This window comes from Dreissena polymorpha, chromosome 6 (genome assembly GCF_020536995.1).
Source record: "Dreissena polymorpha isolate Duluth1 chromosome 6, UMN_Dpol_1.0, whole genome shotgun sequence".
Classification (NCBI taxonomy): domain Eukaryota; kingdom Metazoa; phylum Mollusca; class Bivalvia; order Myida; family Dreissenidae; genus Dreissena; species Dreissena polymorpha.
In genome coordinates this window covers 16,819,213-16,844,072 of record NC_068360.1, presented here as the reverse complement: position 1 = coordinate 16,844,072, position 24,860 = coordinate 16,819,213, and the positions used below count along the sequence as shown (strand labels likewise).

General features: G+C 33.9%; 1 protein-coding gene and 1 long non-coding RNA gene across 2 annotated transcripts; one reads left to right on the top strand and one right to left on the bottom strand.

Annotated features, from left to right (window-relative positions):
- Window positions 1-490: 490 nt before the first annotated feature.
- LOC127834949 (uncharacterized) lies at window positions 491-24,816 on the top strand. The gene is made up of 5 exons (XM_052361090.1): window positions 491-689; window positions 6,957-7,253; window positions 7,806-7,842; window positions 18,427-18,522; window positions 20,621-24,816. Exons 2-5 carry the CDS (start codon window positions 6,978-6,980, stop codon window positions 21,076-21,078), a joined length of 867 nt encoding a protein of 288 aa, XP_052217050.1. The 5' UTR covers window positions 491-689; window positions 6,957-6,977; the 3' UTR covers window positions 21,079-24,816.
- Window positions 12,357-14,435, bottom strand: LOC127834950 (uncharacterized). The gene is made up of 5 exons (XR_008028292.1): window positions 14,126-14,435; window positions 13,584-13,671; window positions 13,351-13,420; window positions 12,753-12,825; window positions 12,357-12,380 (listed from the first exon to the last, which is right to left on the bottom strand). It is a non-coding gene; the product is annotated as an uncharacterized LOC127834950 (long non-coding RNA).
- Window positions 24,817-24,860: the final 44 nt, after the last annotated feature.

The following is a 24,860-nucleotide window of genomic DNA, read 5'->3' as shown; positions in this document are numbered from 1 at the left end:
AATTGCTGGAAAGTTATGTGTTGTTCTTGTTTTTTCAATTTTTAGAAGTTGTAATTTATCTGATGGTTATTCATGACTATTACGACGAGCATTCTCGTGATTTTCGGGATTTGTTGGAAAGCAGGTCATTTTATTCCAGATTGATGCTATGATTTTTCATTAAGTAACACACAATTGTGTTAGTTTGTTTATGGATTAATAGAAGCTTTACCAAATGTTGAACATGCCGCTTATTTTTGAACAAAATGTAAAAATAGTTTAAGAATAACATGAGCAAGAGTTTCGTTTTTCCATTACGTGGCTACTTTTAGAACAAGCACACGCGCATAGTTACAAATCTTATCAACCAATCAAAAGGACCGATACTATGAGACAGTTGTACATGAAACAGATAACTACAGGGAGCTAAGTCTAGCCAGTATTTTGTCAAAACATTGCCGATTTAAATGCAGTTTTCGTTGTTATGTCAAAGAATACACATTTATCCTTCGATTGACATGTAACACATGCGTGTTTTGTATGTGTTCACTTCCAAAATTCGTATGTATTCATTAAGAGGGTCGATACTACGGATATACATGCTACACAAAGCATGTAAAGGTCATTCTATAATTAGAACGGAAAACCCCGGGATATGACACGATTCTCCTAAATGTAATAAAATTACAAAGATCTCCAATTCCACAAAGGTATGAACTGTTACATGTTTCCAACTTTTTAACATTTTTATTTCGTTAGTACCAGTATGTATATGATTTAAACGTTGTTATAATTCCAGTAAACAACGCACTTCAAATGTCATTCAAATCAAAATCATGAAAATGGCGGATTGGCAGTTGCATTACTAATTTAACCCATGTATGCCTAGAAAAAAGGCCTTGGCAAACAGCGAAGACCCAGATGAGACGCCGTTTGATAAACTGTGTCTCATCAGGGTCTGCGCTGTTTGCTTTAAGGAATTTAGGAAAGAAATATTTTAAATAGAGAAATAAATATACCATACATCCATAATTTTGGAAATAAATTGATCCAATTTAGAAGGATGGAAGAGTCCACTAGGCATAAACGGGTTAACATGTGCAAGTGCAATTTTCAATTTCATAAATCAGATGTACAAATTATATCGGCCAATTTCTGTTGTATTTATAACAAAATAACGTTGTATATATTGAATGCCATTATCTGAAGAGTAATCAGAAATGTTTGCGAACAATATTTTCGATTTAAAATTGTTATAATAAAATCGAAGTTATCGATTACTTGCCCCAAAACATATGCATCGAATTTTTATTCATTTGCTGTATGTGTACTTGTCTATATTGTGTATTTGTCTATGTTTAAACATGAGTTTTGGCAGGCAATACGCATAAGTTTAAAAAAGAGCAAGGGTGGAGTCGTTTATCTATTCAAGGGAGGTAATTCAAATCGTAAATTTTCGAATTTAATCTCAATTTACGTGTAAGTGTGCGTATATTGGTATTGCAATTAGTGAGTCACTATAATATAAAAACGTTAAGTCGAATTTTGTTCTAATTTATTAAATATAAGTGAATGAAATATATACGAAATTTGATACATATGTTCTGAAAACAGGCCAGCATATAATGTAGTCGTGGAGACGATGACCTGTGAATATACTCTATAAACACACACACTTGAGAGACAGAAGTGACGCAATTTAAACTTACTTTTTTACTACGTGACTTTTGAACTAGTATACAGGTATTGAATAAGATGACCATAATTATGAATCCTCCATTGCATTTTGGCGGGTTTTACAGCTTTAAGTAATATTCAAGTACATAATAATTAATAACTAGAAATGGCGCGGCAGAGGCCGACGCGTATCCCCACGTCGCATATTTGACCCAGGGTTGGTAATGGGGCCATGCATAGTTGAGATTGACCGTCTTGTCATAAGTGAAGTTCAGTATCAATTAGAAGTGAATCGGTGTAGAAATGAAGAAATCATAGTAAAATGCAATTTTGGGTGGGTGTGGTCTATGTGGGTGTGGTCTATGTGGGCTGGGCGCCCCAGGGTTGGTAATGTGGCCATGCATAGTTGAGATTAACCGTATTGTCATAAGAGAGGTGCAGTATCAATTTGAAGTGAATCGGTGTAGAAATGAAGACATTATAGTAAAAGGCAATTTTGGGTGGATGTGGTCTATGTGGGCGGGGCGCCCCCAGGGTTGGTAATGGGGTCATGCGTAGTTGAGATTGACCGTATTGTCGTAAGAGAGGTTCAGTATCAATTTGAAGTAAATCCGTGAAGAAATGAAGAAGTTAATGTAAAATAACATAAAAAAATGAGTGAAAATCTCTGACCTGGCCCCACCCCAACCCCCATCACTTTTGACCCAGGGGTCAGATCAAAATTCCAAATAGTGCAGGGTCGCACATAGCTACAATGTGTGTAAGTTTCAAGGTTCTAGTGCTAATAGTGTAGGAGGAGATAGTGGCCAGGACGGACGGACAGACGGAGATCAATACAATATCCCCACTTTTTTCCGAAAAACGTGGGGATAAAAACGCTTTTCCATGGGTTGCCTTTTAATCAGGTACAGGCAAGATAAACTAAAGAAGTGATTGTACTGTCCAAACCTTTAACATCTTTCTCATCATAATACTTAACATTACTTCTGTAATAACTAAATGTTAGTAGCTAATGTTCAATCTTAGATTTCAAAATTAAAACATCAGCGACTGGTTTATGTAGAACTATAGAAAGACATGACTAGAGATTACAATTTAGTGATCTCAACGAATGGGAGTTGCATCAAGCTGAAATGTAATAATGCAATTGAAATTATCACATGTTTCACATTTTGCTTAGTAAACGACATCGTTTATCATTAAAGTCACTATCACGCTCACCAATACATACGGCTACTGTATTATGCTATATAAAAACATTCGACAACAAGTAGTACCATACGATGGTTAATTACAATAGGAAGACCCTAAAAACAAGTAACATTGATGTAAAAACGTTATATTACAAGCATTCGGCAAGTCTTAAGCATCTTAATATCTAAACATCGTTCCACGATGTAATCTACTTTCGCTTTCGAGTCAGGATCGGATTCATTCGGGTTGCGTTCTTTGCATAATTTATCAATCTCTTGCACGACGGTTACATTACATTCACCTCTGTGTTGGGCTCAGAACGGACTATTGTTATGAAAGCGTCTCATTTAATGTCATGATCATTCCAAGCGTTCATCATTGAGGTTACAGAATACTAAACAATCTCTTGCACGACGGTTACATTGCATTCACTGCATTAAAGCAAACCATCTCATACCATGATATCTTATATCAGTCTTAATTCATTATAATAAAATTGATGTGTTTTTTATGTTAAGAAACAAACATACATACACGTCGAAGCAATTCCTAAAGTCACTCAAAAAAAATATGTTCAAATGTTTACATTTGTGAAGTGCGTGGAATGATTCCATCTGCGTAAATGGGCAATAAATTAGTTCCAAAGAGTTGCATTAAAACTCGCAAGTTTTTGCACGATTTATCGTACATTTAAAAGTCATATTTCTTAATTTAATGTATGCGATCTTAAATATCCAATCAAATATACGTTGAATGCGTTTGTTCGGTTTTATCTATTTTATAGACAAAATGGAGGGCTGAGCCTTTCGCAGAGTTGTATGTGAGAGCAAGGAACGACGGGATATTTCACGGGAGATATAAATGGAATTATGTGTGGCCACAAAAAAATAAAAACGAGCATTTTGTATCTCGTTAAATATATTCTACCAGACAACATCTAACGTTGAAATTTTGCATTTTGCTAAAAGGAACATTGATTTTTTTATGGGTTAGCTTTATTTAATGAAATATTCGATATTTTTTAGCGTGATTGATACTTTAAGGTTACCATTTGTAGATAAACAAACAAATACGTATTTATATGATAAATTATTTTATCTTAAAGGCGAAACCGATTCTTTCATTAGCTTAACTCTTCAAATATCTTGCCATATCTAATCGAAAGACATAACAAGGCAGATTTTCGCGCACAGGAACAAGGTGTCTAGTCCCAAGGTCAGGTTCACGATTCAAAGTCAAATATAAGATATTCACCCTGAACACTTTCTCCACAAATAACATAAAACATTGTCCAAAATAAATGCATTTATAATAAATAAGTCAGGGTTTTACATTCATGTAAAATTTTAGGGGTCCCTAGGACTCAAGTTAATAATTTTCAGGGGTCCTGTCAATAAAAATGGGGGTCCCAACATAACTTAGTGATATATTAGTAGTATAGCACTCCTGTCATTCACACGTGCATGGTCCTTTATTCATGGCAAGTATGGACAATTGGAAAAAACATCTGTAAATGGGTTTGATGTTACCTTCGCAGACATGCATGTTTCACAGTACATCAAATCATTTCTGAATGAAAGCCATTGATATTTAGCCGTTCCGAAAAAAAACGTTCGAGCCGTTTTAGTGGCAGGGGGGGGGGGGGGGGCATTGTATCAGTCCCACAGGAACCTTGCACTTGTTTGGCTGATTCTGCATCTTAAGAACTCGTTTGAAAGAATGCTCGTAGGTCACCTTGTTTTGACATTTTTGCAGACAAAAAAGGGAATATTTAAATGCATGCCATTTGAGTTACAAGCAGCGGATGTATGCTAAATATGCTGGCAGTGTCAAAGTCAATTAGTTAAAAGTATAGTTATCGATTATTTACGTAACCAATAGCCGAGATTTAACACACACCTATAAAATTAAAGATTGTAATTATTTTTATAGTTTAAGTGCTTGCATGATGATAAGCTATCGTAACCTCAGTAAGTGACATAAATAGCTCACATTTACGCAATGTAATCTCAATTTGGGACTTTGCACCTACCAACAGCAGGTGCGCGATAATAACACGTTTGGTCCATAAATCAACAAGCGAGACAACTCGTACATCCTTCTAGAAAATTACGTATTGCAGTTGTCTTTCAGAGTTTCTTGTTGACATTACGAGAACCAATACGTCAAAATGATTGTGCGTCCCATGGACGCAAATTAACAAATATGACGGGTCCTGACTGGCATTTTATGCGTATTTGACGCAGAATATCGCGTCCCGTAAAACCCTGAAAGCAAAAGTTATAATTCTTAGAATGATCATGACAGGTTCGCGCGCAAATGAAGCCAACAATGAAGCAACGTCAAAGTCGCATTTCAATTGGTCATATACTTGTTCACGTCGTTGTGTCTGTTTTTCAATTTCTTATACAGATAACATATATCATAATTTCTATTTTGTGAACTCCTCCTTTGCTTTATGATTACCATCACAGTTATCGTCGTCTTCTGATAATCGCGTTTATATTACTGAACATGTAACCCGTTGTTTATTAAAAAATGAAAAAAATGGTAATAGATCTATTATTAATTTAATATAACACACATATTTTAAACGATAGTGATATGTTTCTTTATAACTTCATACATAAAGTAAGTAATACACACTTAATTTTAATGATAAGTAAACAGTCAAACCTCGACATGTTGAATTCGTTCAATAGTATGGCATATAGATGTGAGTCCCTGCTGAAAGTAAAAATGTATTCCATTTAAATTGTAAAGAATTTGCTCTGACTTCTTATCAGGTAATCGTTTTTCGCGCAAGTGAGGACCCGAGTATCGGTTTACATATCTATTCGTGCTGTCTTATAAGTTTATGCCTTCATGTATCAACATTGTATTGACTCAAGGTTAAGTTATTGATTCACTAACAAGTTGCGTATAAATATAGAAACTGAATCTAATGGTATATTTGTAAATTTAGGATTGCCATAAGAAATACATTTTATTACCCACTTTCGATATGTATACATTCCATATCTATTGTCTTATGTTAAGAATAGATCACTAGTCACCTATTCGAGTTTACATAAACACAAGAAATTTTAGTAAAAATCAATAGTTATTCTTTAATGCCTAATGACATTTTAACATGTACACAGATTCACAGTCCATATGGCCATGAAATGAGCTTACGCTATGCAAATTTACCAAATGGTGAACAAGTTAGAACCACATAATATCGGACCAATGTTGTACCAATAATATAAAACAAATAAAACCAAATAAAGTAATTGCAAAAATGTCAATATAGGCCCCAGAAGGACTTTTCGAAAGAACATAAGCAATTAGGGTTGTCTAAATTTGTGGCATTCGGTTTCCATAACAAAAACCCGTGAAACTTAAAATGTACTTTCCCTTAATTGCAATCATTCTTGTACTAGGGCTAACATGTACCCCGGGTACTCTTAAGTATACTTACATATACCCCGGGTACTGTTAATATACTTAATCGTACCCGGTCGATATTAGACTGTACCCAAGGAGTATTCCCGCCCAAAATCCGATGTCGTTAAACACGCTACCGACTATCTTAAACAAACTTCTCTTTAAAAAAAACTGTTTCAACATGCTTTTTGAGTATGAGTTTCGATAATATAGAGGCCATTTTAAAGAATATTGAAATAAATGTGAATATAATTAATTAAAAAAAAATAGCCGACAACGACTGATTTAGCGTTAAATTCACGGGTACGTTTTAGTATATTTACCGTACCCGGGGTACATATAAGTATACTTAAGAGTACCCGGGGTACATGTAAGTAGTACCCGAGCCGACAATGACCAATCGATATGTACTAGGTGGTCATACGCCGTGTCCATAGTTCATGCACACATACACGCACGCACGCACATATGCACGCACACACACAAACAATTTTTCCCCACACCAGCAGCTTATAAGATCCATTGTTAATGTATTGTATATTACATAATATACTGTTATTTACATGGTGTGTGATCATATATAGTTTTACTATTTTAACGCATGTATGTCTTACTATGAATTTCATGACGATAATTATTATGATTAAGCGTACTCTAACGTCTGTGTAATGTTTCAGTTTTAACATGCCGATCTACACATGAAACCTACACCGAAAAAAATTGGTCTGTGGACTCTTATAATTGGAGTCGTAGTGCAGACAATCATTTTCATTGCCATCGTTATCACTTGGCGATGTCGTCGAAACTACGATAAGGTGGGAAGTTCGATATGTACCCCATGCACAGACCTGTGGTCGCGAAGAGATGGTCTTATTGAAAATAAAAAGAAACTTGTTGGCACGATGAGGCGATCTGAAGACAACAGTACATGCTGCGGCGGTTCGGAACTTGTTCTCAAACTAGCCATGCGAAAGGTATGAATATTGAAAAAATACTTTTAGTTTTCGGTTAGAAACCAGTTAATCAATAGTACTTGTGGACGAAGGTTTAATAGCATATTTTCATATGTCAAACCGGTTGGATCAAACGTGCATGTATATAAAGAAATGTGAAAATTATATCCGTGGCAATATTTTCTTATATACATTATCTAAGTAATTCGGAAATTACACTTCATTGAAAAGTCTCTGTGAACAACCAAATCAAACTACACTGATATAATTACCTGACAAACGATATCATATGAAGTAAAGATATAGTTATCTGACACACTAGGAATACTATTACGTGGACAATTTAAATGTAAAATGTCTCACACATTCCTTTTTGCAATTATCTCAGTTTCGTTGTATGTTTCTCTGCTTAATGTTTCTCTTCTTTGTGCGTTGAATGAATTAAATAACAAATAAGCTTTAGTTTAGCAGTTGATTAAATTAATCGTTATGCTTATAACAGCTCTTTTTATCTATTGGTTGTATTAAAAATATATAATATGTCGTGTTATCTAATGTATTCTCTTTTTTTAGATCACTATTGATTTGTACTTCGACCAGACAAAAAATGGTATGTATCTAAAGTATGTCCAAATATTGTTGAGAATGAGAGGATATGGGAATCTTGCTTTATTACTCGTAAGTTGCAATGGTCTTAATTAAAACTGTCTGAATAACTTACACACTGTGCAATACATGCTAGGAGAATAAAATTAAAATTTAGACGCGTTATTTACTTTTGTTGATAGTAAAGTTGACAAAAAGGATGTTTTGTATGTATGGCAGAAGTCATACCTAATCGGTCGTATGTGACCCTTTATGTATCCAAATCCTACTAACGATTATTGTACGTCGACGAGCGGCCAAACATTTGTTAATGTCTGACACAAAAAGTGCTCACGTGACATAAGATTGTATGATCTCTATACCAAGATGGTTCACTTTCGAAATTACGGTGTCTCGTAAAGTACGGTATATTACGAAATCCAATATGAATATACCATATCCAAAAAGTGGTATCAGCACGCCGGGTATGCGAATACTTCGTTGACGGATGGCACTTCACTTACAGAGAACAACAAAAGCCACGCGCGAGAGGTGAGTTCTTCATTTTTTTTTTGTATTTATGTTCTGTTTATTTGATTTTTAGAAACAGAACATTGTTTGGGTGATTAATGGTATAGCACTTCGTATTGCGAAGAAAGAAATTCGCGAAAAAACGGTGAATTATTTAAAAAAACGATAAAATTCCATCGATAATCAGCATGAATTGAATGATCAGTACATATTTTAACAAAATAAACATACTTGGAAATAAATCAAGAACGTGCTTACTATTCAATATAAAAGATCAATATATCCAGTAATGTTACAACATGTTACATTTTAGTTTACTAATGTATTTGAGAAAATTCAAATGTTTTAAGAGTCGCATGCACATTTTTCATCTGCACTTCGTTTACCGATCATCTAAAAAACAATGGCACTTCGTTTCCCGACATCTAGACACTTTTTTCCAGATATAACACACTCGTTTTTTGTGAATCAAAAATGCAGAATTCGCTGTGGAATACTGTTAAATTAAGCAGGCAATAAATAAAAATGTATGTACTTAGTACGCAAATAAAAAACGAATTACCGAAGCATGTTCTTATCCCTTTGAAATATGATTATGATTTGGTATAAATGTGAAAGATAAATGTTAAACAAATGGGATATGTCTAATGAGTAAAATTTATATGACCATATATTTTCAATTACGTTCTAAACGGTTGATCTAAAGCATTTATCTTTATGTCCAAATGAAGGTACTAAAGCTATTTACTTATATATTAGATAGCCTAGCATGTCATGAATAATCACTCTGCTTAAACTGCCTCTCAGAGATTAATATCAGCAGCGATGCAGGTCCGAAATTCTATTGGAATTTTTAAGCAATCCAGTTTCGCTTTGAAGAATAAGCTCTCTGTATTTTAAAGTCTGGCACTTGTGGCCTTTTACACAATGCTCCACAATTTCCGAATATTCACCTGTTTTGTATGTAGGTGATGTACAATAGAAGCACCTATACTTCGAAAGAGTCTTCTTATCCATGGGTTCAGATCCTGTGAAAAGACAAAACAAGAATACATTTGAAAGAACAGACGTGACAAATATCCCCACATGCCGCATTGACACAAAATATTTTACGTGTTGTCTTCACACAAAAACAGCGGACACCATGCTCAATGTTTAAAACGCACTAAGTGAACCGTGACTTAGTTTTGACCCCGCATGGCCCATGTTTGAACTTTGCCTATACATCATCAAGATACAACTTCTGACGAAGTTTGGTGAATATCTGATGAATACTACTTGAAGTAGAGAGCGGACACCATGCTGAATGTTAAAAAACGCACCAAGTGACCCCGTGACCTAGTACTCCAGTCATTCTAGCCTTAAAATGGCCAAAGGTAGAAAAAATTGCAAAAGAATTGATTTGCTTATTTTTAAGTGTTTAAATATATGGGGAATCTCATGAAAAGGTTTAAAATTATTTATTTTTGGCGGAAAGTGCTCAAATTTGTAACAAAACAACATGCCTTGAACTTCAGCTGAAACCAGTGGACATTTACCAAAAAATGCATATATGAAATGCATCTGGTCATTAAGCATAAGTTTTCATTGTTTTTGAAGCATATACGACATACAAATATGTCAAGATGCTGGTGATGGTCTTTAAGTCGACTTCTCTTTTTATTTTGATCATATTTATTGTATGTCTAGGGTCAATTTACCCCACCCACTTCTTTTCAACAGTGTCCATTAATTGTATTCTCAAGATCATTCACCTAAGATCATTTAGTGCAACCAGAAACAGTTATGCAGCCCAGGGAAATCTCATTTAAGTAGAAATAAGCAACTATATTTAACTTCAATTCCTTTTAATATATTCACTTTACCCATTTTATATCAAATACATATTAAAATAACTGTACACAAATTCGCGAAAACCATATTTTTGCCAAGCCTATATTTTCGATTTGTTCAATATGTAATTAAAAGGCATATACTGATTTGATGTCATTTAAGATTATTATTAACTCTATATAAGAATAACATGTAAGAGTAAAACGATATGTAGTGTCGCGAAAACATATGATATAGTATTGTAATAATTGGTTTGAATACATTGTAACAATGTTAATTAAGCGAGCATTTTTTTCTCTCTCAAGAAAATTAAAATTTCGGCTCCAGTAATATCAATCACAAGATAACTTGATAAATATTTACAGTGATTTTTTTGCTTAAAATTACCGCCGATTTTTGGCTGCTTCCCAATCGAAAGATCTATGTTTTTTTCCCAAAAAGCTGATGAAAATTTCCCAATAAAAGATCATTTTCTTAAAACAAATAAAAAGCCTCTTATGACTTATGATTTCTTAACTCTAGATCCCAACTTTTTATTTAAACATCCTACAAAATATATAACTTTAATTTAGTCCTTTTTGTTGATAAATAAGTCCCAAAGTTGCCACTTTTATCAATTAAAACAATCTCAATTTGACCAGACTCCATTTCTCAAAATGGCTAGAAAAAAAACTGAACAGGCACTTAATTAAAAGCAATTTTAATTCTGTTACTTATATTTATAATGCTTAATTTTATGGTTTATCGCACTATTTTCCCAATTTCATGGTTTATCGCGATAATTTTCCCAATTCAAATCGCACAGTCTGTAACAAATAAAAGCAAAAAAAAATCACTGATTTGTGCGAAACGTCATTAAGAATAGCATCTGCATGTTTATGTAATTAATACGAGTGTAAAGAAATTGTTTCGTCAAAAAATACGATAGGACTATAACAAAACGTATAATTTTGTCATTTGTGTCGAAAAACCATGTATATAGTTTAATCATTTTTTAATGAATGATTAAAGTATATTTTTGCATTTCAAAGTTGTTCACATATACAGATCTATTTTGATACGTATTATAGAAAATAAACATCCACAATCAAATAAACTCATTGGAAAATCTGGCATTTTCTTATTTGAAACGATAAATATATATGCGCACACTAAACGTACTGCATTCTAAACTATTTTAAATCTATACATATTGAATCAATTATAATGTGTCAATGCCATTTGCTACGTAAACATTCCAATAAATGATGTGTATAATTATTGAAAAACCTGAATGCTTTCAAATATTTTCATAAATGCATCGAATCCTTTTAAAAATTTTAAATCTTTATACAGGTCGTACATATAATACGTTCAGGTTTCAGACACAATTTCCTCATGATCATTGATGTCGGAGGAATTTGAACAGTTTCATCGACAGTTCCCACAGCCTTGTGAACAATCTTGTGAACAATCAAGTCCATGTTTCCTACACGTATATCGTTGTGAGTCACAACTTTGTTGGCAATTACAGCGTATTACTTTGAGTAGAGGTTCAGGAGCAGACAGATGTGTCCTTACTGGAATTAATTTGTAGTTGGATATATCCCAACCCAAATCTACTGCATCCAGTGTGTTGTTCCCTCGCCATATCTGTGTCTGTAGGTATGTGCGCAGTGATTGAAAGCGAAAGGCAGCCGTTTTGCTTGACAAGTTGTGCAAACCTTCTGGGTAAACTTCCAGAATCTCAGGATATCGAGCCCGTCTAAAGTATCACCGTTGTTGAGAAAAAATATTGCCTCTGTACCATGATTTGTTATCTTGTTAACGTCTGGTTCTTCTTCATTTAATATCTCAATGATCTGTCTGAACAATTGGGACTGGTTCTGAAAAGCTTCAGTACGGCTTCTTTGCTGATACCATATATCATAGAAATCGCATCACAACCTGTGTATGCATGTATGAACGGAAGCATGTTGCATAACTCTGGTCCAAGGACATTCTTCTTGATATTCGATACTTTCTTTGTCTGATTTACTCGCCTTATATCTGATTTATACGATTTAGCGTAGAAAAAGCAGACACACTTGATATCAAACGTCTCATCTGATCTTAAACTTTTTGTCCGATTTAGCGTAAAAAAAGCAGTCACACTTGATATCAAACGTCTCATCAGATCTTAAATTTCTGCTAATCGCCTGTCATCCATCATACATTGCCCTGCAACAAAAATGCTGAAATAATTGATTGCATAAATATATTTTAAATATAATTTCAATACATACAACTGTAACAGACGTAGAATAATGTTAAATAAGTATTTGTGTTGCCTCCAAGTATTTTGAATCAGTGTTGGTTTTATTTTCTGTGTCCTTTTTGATTTTGGAAGATATGTTTACTATATAATAGCATACTTTAGTATAATAAAGTACGTGCTGGGTGGTACGAGTGGCAAAATGTTAAAAACCACTTGTGAACAGACGCAATCCAAATATCACTGACTAGCAGTATAATTATTCTTTTAAATTATCATTTTTTTTATAACAATACATGACATATCCTAAAATGGACTATTCAGTAAATATAACATACCATGCTGAATGATAAAGATGGCCAAAGCTACTTGAACTTTTGGTCTTGTCACATACTTTATACACTACTGCGTCTGCACAAAAGGCAAAACAGAATATCAAACAAAGGAAATGGCTTTTAAAACTTGAAACTATATATATTTGCTTGAAAATTATAATCTGTACATCAAACTAATAATTGTATACAGGAGTTATAGACAATCAACGAGTTGTGCGATCTTACTATTTTCTGAAAAATGTGTTTTGTTATTGGACTATGTGTATGCCTTATTGTGATAAATGTTTAAAGTTCAAATCATAGGGGTACATAATGTATTTACAAATTGCAGTGCGTCATATAATTCAATTTTAGAACTATATGACATACCTTTATGCTACATATTTGACCTCTGGTAACAGCCTTATATATCGGTCTCAATGTTTTCGCAGTATATGAAATGCTTTAAAGGGACTTGTGCCAGTCGTCAGATTAACATTCCTACAAATTTAGAGAAAGTGTAAATAAAAGTGTTTTTTTTTCAATAAATTAATTTCAACATTCAATTCGTTTTAAGGATGTTAACATAAATTTTAATAAATGCATGCGAATGCACCCTTACCTTTGCTTAAAAAATTCCCAATAACCAGCCCCCACTGCCTTCTTTCAACTTCTCTCGTCGATGTATGAACCTAGAAAAAAAGTTATTCATTACTTTATATTAGCCTTATTATAGTTCATTAATTATGTATCATAAACTTGTTGCCTTTGTACTGCATTATTCTCTATAGAATGTTTGCAACAATTTCAAAAGCTTACTGATTGCATTCTAAAGATATGTGAGGGTAAACATACCTAAGTATTGATATTTGCAGGTAACAAGCCACATTAAACAAGAGTAACTGATTTCTTCCGCAATCTATATTTCATTGATCCACGTGACCTGAAATGGAGTTAATATAGAAAATATTTAATACTTAGCAATTTCATGTTCATAATAAACGTGTTTAAATAAAAAATAGAATGAAATGCGACAAACTAAGAAATAATATTTTTCACAAATTTTGCGAATTTTGACAATAACACGCTTCCGTACTTTTAACAATTTTGCAGAATTCGGTTTACAGGTTGTCAAAAAAAATTCTCATGAACTTACAATGCTTCCAGTAAATACCGATTGTCAATGTGTCTTTTATATGTAAAAAAAATCTACAAAGAAGTATAAACGACTCAATAAGTCAATATATCATATATAACTTGATGCATGTGTTTGAAGAGGGCTCCTTCTTATAATCTTGTTTCAACTAGATTTCTGCTAAAACATCGGCACTATTAAGTATTGCTCTATATTGAAATATATCAATTCACATCACTTGAAATACAAAACTTCTACTTACCGTCTTTATAACCTAAAATCACAGTTGATACCACATCGATCAGCAGAACTGTCAACTGACTTTGCCCGCCATGTTGTACTGTTGCACGTCACTTTATGACGTCATATTTATTGGAAAACCATGTATGGTGTACTACATTTGACATCAGAAAAATTTGCATTTTTCGCCATTTTTAACGTTTAATTTAAACACTTTCCCCATTGAGTTGAGACTTGAAAATAACACTTTGTATTAATAAGACATAGGAGAATACGATCCACACGGAATTAATTCTTTTGCAATTTTTTCTAGGTTAAAAATAGACCGACTGGAGTATAGTTTTTGGCCCGGCATGGCCCATGTTCAAACTTGGCCTAGACATCATCTTAATACAACTTCTGACCTAGTTTGGCGAATATTGGATGAACACTACTTGAATTAGAGAGCGGACACCATGCTGAATGTTTAAAACGCACTAAGTGACCCCGTGACCTAGTTTTTGACCCGTCATGACCAATATTCAAACTTGACATAGACATCATCTAGATACCACTTCTAACCAAGTTTGGTGAAGATCGGATGAAAAACCGAGAGAGCGGACACTTAAAACGGACCGACCGACCGACAGACCGACAGACATACAAGTTCGATCCTATATAGCACCCTAAACTTCGTGTGTCCCCCACACTAAGTTCTGACTCCATAATATGACATTTAAACATTTTATGTACGCATTCCTTTTTTCCAGAATCAGTTGTTTTTACGATTTAATTTTACCCGTGTTTCTTTAAACTCAACCAATACAGTGATTTAGGGTCGGGTGAATCGCTCTTCGAGCAAACGTTAACGTTGCGTAAAGGGAAGGGCTCCCTATAAGCAGGGCTCAAAATTAAGGGAGTTTTACCATTCTCTTTTTAATTTTGTTGCTACGCATAAGTATCGTCTTGATGATGCGATTCAAATAAGCACAACCGACATAGGATTTTATGAAGAACAAATGTGTATTTGCCTCATAAAGACCACTTCACTACCGTTATCTAGAGCCCTGCTATAAGTAAAATTAAACACGATTGTGTTGATCCGCATTATCCGTTGTATTTTCATTTCTCTGAATCTCAAGTTACCAATAAAAAACAAGTTCATTATGTACACATTTAATTAATAATAAATATTATCTTATTTGAAAATTACAATTATAATAAACATAGCATGAATAAATAGTAGTGTGATTTATGAAAAATATATTTTCAAAATGTTTCGTATGAATAGCCATATAGAGAATAATAGGTTAGTGTTGATTATAGATCAGGTTTATCATGCGAGGCTTAGAAAACAAAAAGCACGAGCCTTGGCGAGTGCTTTTTCGTTTTCGTGCCGAGCATGATAAACCTGATCTATAATCAACACTAACCTATTATTCTATTTATCCCACTTTTTATTCAGTAAACTTTTTTTATTTAAACAAAATAAGTTTTCATGAGTGTTTGTCGTACTTTGATAATGACTGTAGTGTAACCAAGGTCAGTGTATTACTCCGCGTTCCATAAATAATCGCTGATCAAATAATCATTTTTTTTAATCAGAATATCGTTATGTAACAAAGTGCCGAGCGTTATTAATTACAATTTTAATCATATTGAATTGCAAATCTTTAAGTTTTATGATATCAATATGACATTAAGTTGTTATATACAAGGAACTACATTTGTTTACAACGTAGCCTAACACCACACACAATTCACTTTCGATATCAAACTATCGAGTCGATCACGAGGTGCACAATATTTGCTTCTTTGTTATAATATGTGGTTATTCGTGAAGAAATAACAAATATTACTTGGATTTAAGCTAATTATATACATTAACATTTTGAATGTTGAAAGTGGCACCAAAGAATTGTGAGGCAAAGTTGTTCGAACTAGAGAAAGACATTTGCTGGTGAAGTGACTGGGTGGGGCGAACATCAAGATCAACTTGTTCGACGGTAGACAGTGGTTGTCTAGGCTGCATTTCGGCCATAGTTTCGGTGCATGAAGGTGAACAAGAGGAATCTGTTGGATTGTTACATTAACTGGACTGAGCAAGAATGATCACTTTTGCTGCTGTTCAACAGATATGTTGGAATAATTGGTTATTGACTGGACATTTTTGTGCCCTGTTATGGCCATGGTTTCAGTGGGTGGAATGTTTGCATTTCGAAGTTTTTGGACCAGGAATTTGCGAACTGAGTGGTTCGTTATTCTCTTGTGCTTGAGAAAGCCGGCGTCTTTTGCCATGGCCTTCAGCATCTGACCTAACTTGTTGACACCCAATTGTTGACGCAAGAATCACCGGGATGCAGTGTCATTTGTGCGTATTGATAGGTAGAAAAGATGCTTTGAAGAAAAATCAGATGGACGCATATCCGAGTACAGCTTGTAAATGAACACAGGATTTCTTGGTCCAGACGATTGTTTTCTACGGTCAAAGGGGAGCAACTCGAACTGACTTCTTCAAAGGGGAGCAACAACAACAGAACCTATTTGCATAGTGTTGATTTTACCTAATACTAGGTTTTAATGACAATAAATGACAAAAAACTCGTTTTTTTGCTACTTTCCTTTGTTTTAAGGTCATTAAGATTGACAAACATTTGAGATTGTTTTTATTATTGATGCACTTGGCAAATACAGGTGACGAGGTGCGTGGGAAAAAGTAGTCCCGGTTCGGCAGTTCATGACGTCATTTCGTGCCATTGATTATAGCCTTGCCGTTGATTATAGATGAAATTTAATCAACGGGGCTTTAATCAACCGATTTCGCTGTAAAAGTGGGATAAAATATAAATAAATGCATTTAAGGTAGAAGATAAAACTCAGTTATTAGAGTGCCCGCTTTGTTGAAAGTCTCCGTAATCTGAAGTGCCCTTTATCGGTAAACAAAGTGCCTGCAACTTTATGTATGCCACCTATTACAACATGCACTATCTTTGTTTATATTTCATTGAATACTATCAAAATTTCAGTATTTGAAGCACAGTGATTACTCTACATGCTGGAATAGCAAACAATTTCTTGCAATAATTCTAAGTAGTTTTATTTTGTTAAAATGTTTACTGTTCATCCAGTTTATGCTGTTTTCCGATCGAATTTTCTATTTTTGGGCAAAACTGTACCATTCTTCCTTGAAATTGTGTATTCCCAATACAAACGGATGCACCATTTATCAACACGACCATGTGTCTTGTCTTAAAAACTAATCTTTAGGATATAACTTTAAATAAAACAGAGGAACTTACCTCTCGCGCGTGGCGTTTGTTGTTCTCTGTTAGTGAAGTGCCATCCGTCAACGAAGTATTCGCATACCCGGCGTGTATCAGGCACTAATACATTTGATTGTTTAACAAAATTCCGTAAACACTATTACATCAGCCAAAATGAAGTCAATTGGCTGTATTGGCTATGAGCCACGTGACCGGCTGGAACGAATTTGTTGTTTATACTTCGGGAGCCAAGAATGTTGGGCGTCTGTCGGTTACACATTCTGAAGCTCACACCAAACAATAAGATAACGATCGTTGCAAATGATTTTATCGGTTATGGTGTATTTTCTTTCAGATTTTACGTTTAAGTGCAAGCGATGTTATAAAAATCCTTTATGTTGACAACTGTAATTTAGAAATATAGGTCAATCAATAGTGAACAAAATCATTGCCACGCTTTACCGGATCATTGTAAAATATGCCCGGATTTCTAATGAGTGTTACGAAAGGACACCGGGAAAGGACGGATTATAACACACAAAACACCACTTATTCGTCGGTCAGCAAACTTATAATCTAATATATAAACATATAATGTTTGCCTAATTAAGACCCTTACTACGATATTAATCGGTAATATTGTTTCCGAATAGCATTGCTTCTCCCTGTGAAATATTTTCATATGAGCATCAACTCGACAGGGTTCTTGGCACGACGAGAATCATTTTAAAAAATGTATTATAAATTGATGGCAATTGATCGTGATTTTTAGTTTATCCTTGTCTAGTTAAAAGTGAAAGGATTATAGTAACACGATCCGTAAAATACAACAATTGTTGACAACGAATCCAGATCATAACAACTACAGTCAAATATTATTTCAATCTTACCGATCGTTAATGCATTTGCCTAAAGAACCATGGCTGGAAATAATATGGACAGGCTATTTTTCAACTTTAGAAGATCCTGCTCTTGTATCCAACTTGTTTACCAAAGCATAATCTAAACAATTTGTATTCAATAAAATATGTAAAACTTAGGTAGGGGGTTTCCAATTTTGGATGTTTTTTTTATCTCACAGTTCCTGTTCCCTCAAAGTACGAGCTCTGTGACACTCACCAGGACACGGCTCCACATGCTCGACTGACCGGAATTGTAAGCACATCTCCAAAGCAAGGTAAACACGTTAACATAATAGTAGTTGGATAATCCGTATTCCAAAAGTTGGTTTTCAAATCTCCAAAGATACGTTATCAACTTGCAAGATTTGGAAAATAAATGCTGCAAATTCATTTTTCTTGACGGATATATAACTTTTTTCCAAATTTATGTAATCTATTTCCAAGAGTGGCTAAGCGCCAATAGAATTTTTTTTGATGCAGTATTTGAACTGTTTAAGCAACAACACACATGTCCATTAGTGTTATGTTCACCGTCTTTCACTTGTATTCATAAATAACATTCAATCGCACATGCTGTTCACTACACGATTTAACGAGAGCTTTCCTATGAAGGCATTTACCGAATGTACGATTGGGAACATTGCATTACTTTAGAACTTACGCATATGACGTCCTACAGCGTAAGTGTCGTCTTAAACAAAAATAACAGAGCAGTTCCTCAATGTGAATAAAACAGCATGTAAATCGTCTTTACAAAGATTCGTTAAGAAATTTAGATCAGTAACAGATACAAACTTTCGCCAATTAAACTCAGCGAGAGACGATCATTCCAATCCGGCAATCAATTAGGCAATGTCAAATGTATTGAATCGATTTTATTTCAATACGTGTAGTAGATCATAATAGGATCATTTAGATGATGTCATCAATACAGTATATTCAATATGCTCCTCAAAAACAGCATTTAAACATGGTTTAAACATTGAAATCATGCAGATGTAGTCTATCGTGTCCATAAACTTTAGCTATAGGCAAATGCAAAAATGTAATCTTGTGAACATTTACAGTGTTGTTACTGCAATTAATGGATTTAGTATTATCATTTCAAAATATTTAATTTGAAATTCGATGCTTTGATATTAATGTGTATTTTAAGCACGAAAATCGCGATCTCTTCTAAGTAGAGGGTGATTGTGTAATGCCAATTAATCGAAACCGAAAGCAAACACACGTTCGATGCGGTGAATTGAGTTGCAATCCACTTAATGTGTAGTTTTGTTCTGTTGTATTGTTTTCCCTGATTTGGTAACTTGCTTAATAAGGGCCTTTTCACGTTTAGGTAAATTGACAAATTATTTTAAAAAATGTTTCAGATTCGCAAATGTTCGTTGTATATATGATATTAGTGAGGAAACAATAATACTGATCATTTACCATGCTCTAAAATAGCCATTATATGCATCTTTTAGCGATTTAAAAGCCTAAAAATTATAAAGCGTTGCGACGCGAAACGATTGCATAATTTGGAGAGTTCTGTTGTTGTCGTTATATTTTGTGATACTACGTGGATTGCTTATGTAAAGTTTAAAATACATCACTCATTGTTGAGCACGGATGGCCGAGTGGTCAAAGCGTTTGACTTTTACTCCAGGGGTCAGTGGTTCGAGCCCAGTTGAGGGTTTCTTTTTTCTTTCTTTAATTTTAAAGCTGTTTTTTTTTACTGGAGCTTTTAATATCCAATGTTTACATGTATCAATATAAAGCATTTAATGACAAACTTTAATACATGCCAAAATCTGTGAAAAGGCCCCTTTAAATAATAAGATAGCGGAATAGTATCTTTCGTGTAACGCCGTTAGAGTTTGATTATTACTAATGTTCAACACGAAAGGCACGCAATAAAACACCTATTGGATTTACTATTAGATTTAAAAAAACAACACTTTTAAATGTTATTGACTTCAGATAATTTACTCAGTTAGAAAATGTGTACCTGTATCCGAACACACTATAGAGCAAAATTTATAGGAAATCCTTACGTACTATATGGATGTATTTAAGAACTTAGTCACCAATTTTCACTTACATATTTTGTCAATGATGGCCGAGATAAAACATCAAATCTTATTTGTTATTGACAATATTTTTATTTCAATTAAAAGAATGAAAATAAAAAGGGCACGATGAAATGCAGTTTTAAAGCGTTTTCATAATTCCATTTCATTTCTCGTGTCCATGATTTCAACAATACAAAAGGGCGAATAACAATCGTTTCTTCATTTAATGAACATAGGTTCACAGCGTTTCATTGTATGTTTTATGTAATTTTCGCAATCTTTATTAACGATCAGCGTTGTTATAATTTATTTAAAGATAGCCATCGACTGCACTGGACAAAAGACGGGGACACTTTCACCACCAACGGAGCAACACATCTCGAAGACGATGGCGAAATATTTATATGGAAACCTGGAAACTACCTTATTAGTACTTCCCTCCACCTTATGACAAACTCAAACAAAACCGGGACCGTAGACTATGGCGGCTCAGCAAGCACAACAAATCCTACGGCTGACAACGACAGCTACTATGTTTTCTCCCAGTTCTTATACCTGACGTCACCTCAAACCACCGGGAAGACCACGGTAATTTCGGAACGCCGCCATGATCTACCATGTGGTTACAAAGAGGGGATTTGTTTCCCCAGCGTCCTGAAGGCGGTTTACCGGTTTGAAGAGTTCGATCGAGTATCGGTTGCAGTAAGTCATCCACAGCTTGTAGTCCTTGGTGACGTAAACAGCACGTTTACGGCATTTTATACACATGGCTAAGATTTTGGCACAACATTGAACATTGTGTCTTTCTTAGAAATTTACATATGCTTTATTGTTTCTGTGAGACAAAATGATTTTGTTTTTCATGTTTAATTAAGCCCATACAATTGAAATGCGTTCGAACTTTATGGTGAAACTGTAGAATAATTGTGTAAGGTTTAGTTAAAACTAATGAGAACAATACTTGAAGTTGTATGGGATGACTTTAATTAAACCTTTGTTTAATATTATATTTTATATTGCTTTAATGCCTCATCTTCTCGCATAGATCTGATAGACGCACAGCTGATTTTCTTAAACATACTTAATGGTTACCTTTATATATAGCTGTCATTGATATATACCTTTGATATTTCGTTTCTTCTGATGTAGATCTAGATGTGAGGGGTTTTAATTTTATCAATTTCTTTTCAGTGCCTTTTTTTTAAATATTTGCTAATGTATGCTAATGTGAAACACATGCTTTCGGTTTTTACAGGTTCTTCATTGGTTAAATAATGGAAAATTGTTTTCTCAACTCTCTTAGTCGGATAGATTTCATCTGCCTTAAAGGGGCCTTTTCACAGATTTTGGCATGTATTGAAGCTTGTCATTAAATGCTTTATATTGATAAATTTAAACATTGGACCTAAATATCTCCAGTAAAAAACACAAAAATACATTTTTAAAAAAAGGAAAAAAGTAACCCTCAACAGGGCTCGAACCACTGACCCCTGGAGTCCTGGAGTAAAAAGTCTCCCGCCTAGACCACTCGACCATCCGTGCTCATACTATAAACGGTGGTATGTTTTACCTATATAAGCAATCTTCGTAGTTCCCCAAAATATAACGACAACAACAGAACTTTCCAAATTATTCAATCGTTTCGCGTTGCAACGCTTTATAATTTGCAGGTTTTCAAATCGTCAAAATGTGCATATAATGGATATTTTAGAGCATGATAAATGTTCAGTATTACTATTTCCTAACAAATATCATAACTAAAACGAAAATTTGCGAATCTGAAACAACTTTTTTAATATTGCCAATTTACCAAAATGTGAAAAGGCTTTTTAAGTGAATTTCCGAGTGAGAATAAACTCGTCGGGCTTTATTACAAGCACGGGGATCGTTAGGTAAAAAATACTCTATTATACTATATACATATATACAATATATATACAACTGTCAAATTTCCTGCACAACATCATGGTCTGAACAATAGCAAAAAAATCGCTTCCAAAAGCAATAATTACACCAAAAAACTGTATAACAACAGCTCAGACATTTATCTATCAGATAATAACTATGTTTATAGCAGTAAAAGTGTTCATAGTTGTGTTTGAAACGAAAGTTTCATGAAAAACGGTAAATTTTTCGAAATGCGACACAGGTGTGCACACCCACTTTGACACATTTTGTTTCATAATTTAATAATTACAGAGAAGTTGAGCAAATTTTACCTTGTTTTATTATCTATAGACACTTTATTAATCAAAGTAGACACCTTCCATAATTGCATGTATCTGCATATATGTAAAACACCGTAAATATTAAATTTGTTTACATTTCTACTATCTTCAAGGATTTGTATGCAATTTGTCAGGTAATGTTACGTGGAACGTGAATGGCTGGATTTATTACTGCAGTGGAATTTCAACCAATCAAATCGCATGTTAGAAACACATGTGAACTATCCAAAATGAAAGTAAAGCATTGTCATTGTGAAATTGAAGCAGATCGATATGAATTTCTAGCAAAACATGCTCACTTAATAGCAATTATGTTCTATTTTACTATGAAAAAAACTATCCAAGGAATATGTACCAGCAAAAGAGCTTTATAACAAAGGAATACGAAAATTACTTCTAGAATTCCCAGTTTTCAGCTGTGCACACCTGTGTCCAAGTAAGGATTTTTGAGCATTTTGAATGAAACTTTCTCTCTTAGTTCAATGAAAAGCTTGTACTTTATTGCCAAGTGTATTATTTTCTGAAAGATAAATGTCTTGGCTGTTGTAATACATTTTAATTGGTGTATTTATTGCGTTTGGAAGCAAATTTTTCGCTATTGTTTACACCATGGTTGTGTGCAGGAATTTTCACAGTTGTATCCCTTGTATATATATGTAGTATAATAGAATATTTTTACTTAACGGTCCCTATGATTATAAGCATATATCGTTTGTTAAATTTTGATGATCTTCTAACTGACTGCAGAGTGAGTTAAGGTACTTGATTTATCACAAATGACGTTTGCACTACCCATGTTAAATGCTCCATGTCTTATCTACACTGATAGTGTTAATTTAATAATCTCAAGAAACTCAAGATTTCTATTAACCAAGAGGGGACTTAATTGTTTCACAACAAGTTCTTGTCATGACATTTATGTTTTCATCGACCTGGTATTTGTTTTGCAATACTTATACACGTATGCCTTACAATGTTTCTATATTTAGATACAAATATGTTCCGCGGTATGTATTTTTGGGAAGAAATTATTTCTTCTGTTGTCTTTGTAACAATACCTACTTGCAATTTGTTTTTATGAGTACTAAATTTAAGAACATAAGTAGTAATTATCATGGCTAGCACAAAGTATACGTGAACGTGTACGTTCGTTGTGTCTACTAGATCGCAGTATCGAGTTATTTCTATTGCGCCTATATAAGTTGTACTCAAGTTCATGAAGGAAATAAACAGCAACAAATGTATTTTACTATAAACTTTTATCATACGCGGAAAAAAATGATTGTCTTACACGTTATTAATATTCTATAACATTGAGCCTTGCATGCATTCTCTGTAAACTCGTTTTGTTTGCTTGTCGCTGTTGATGCATTTAAGTCTGTTTATTGACATTGTTTCCTTGTGTGTTCAAAAAGCATTTCAGTATTATAAATGTGTGTGTTCAAATGAATTTTATTAGCTCTCTCACCGTGGTTTCGCAAGGATGTACTATTATTTTGCCCTCCGTCCGTCTATTTGTTTGTCTGTCTCTCCGCCCGTTAACTAATTATTCCATAACTAAAATTAATGATCAGATTTTGCAATACGATGAGTATGCACTACCTTTTATTTACAAAGGGTCAAATGTAAGATCGCTGCTTCTCTAAACCCACTAAAACTTGTTAAACTTCCTGGTCAAGTGTCTAAGATATGACATTGAAACTTTGTATAAACCTAAGGCTGTATGTTCACTCTTCGTCCGTCTTGCATGCCTCCCGTTCGTCCGTCCATCTGACTTAACTAGATATTAGATATGATAATGCTCTTTTTTAGAATTGAAAATGAAACTTCCATATAACAGGAATATGCTTGACCTTTTATTTCCCCGGAGGTCTAATGTAAAGTAACCGCATGTATTACAAAAAAAGAATAACACTACCTTTTGTCATAACTCGAGAAGTATGAACTTAACCATAATTTTTTAATTAATCTTACAGTACATATAAACCATAATGTTAGGTGAGTGCGGAACATCACATGTCAAACCTTAACATTTACTGTGCCTTGATAATAGGACGTGACATTTGAATATAAAATGTTACACATGTATAATTATAAAGATTAAGGCGGTATTGCACACTTAAATTGATTTAGATCTTTACCGGTCGGGGACTCCTGTATTGCTTGCAATACCTTCCGAGCATTTGTGTATGTATCTTCGTAAGGCAGCTGTCACTAGAATGACTGAGTGATTAAATGTAAATGTATTACTTGATTTGCTTATAATAAACTCGTCATTTCGACTATATAATGTTTGTTTCCTTTTATAAGCCCTGTTGTAAAAAAACA

Bases quoted from the DNA above. Each gene is read 5' to 3' on its own strand.
- LOC127834949 (XM_052361090.1), top strand. From the start codon at position 6,978: ATGAAACCTACACCGAAAAAAATTGGTCTGTGGACTCTTATAATTGGA. The intron at 7,843-18,426 runs GTATGTATCTAA...TTTATCTCACAG, and splicing joins CTTCGACCAGACAAAAAATG to TTCCTGTTCCCTCAAAGTAC. The intron at 18,523-20,620 runs GTAAACACGTTA...ATTTATTTAAAG, and splicing joins AAGCACATCTCCAAAGCAAG to ATAGCCATCGACTGCACTGG.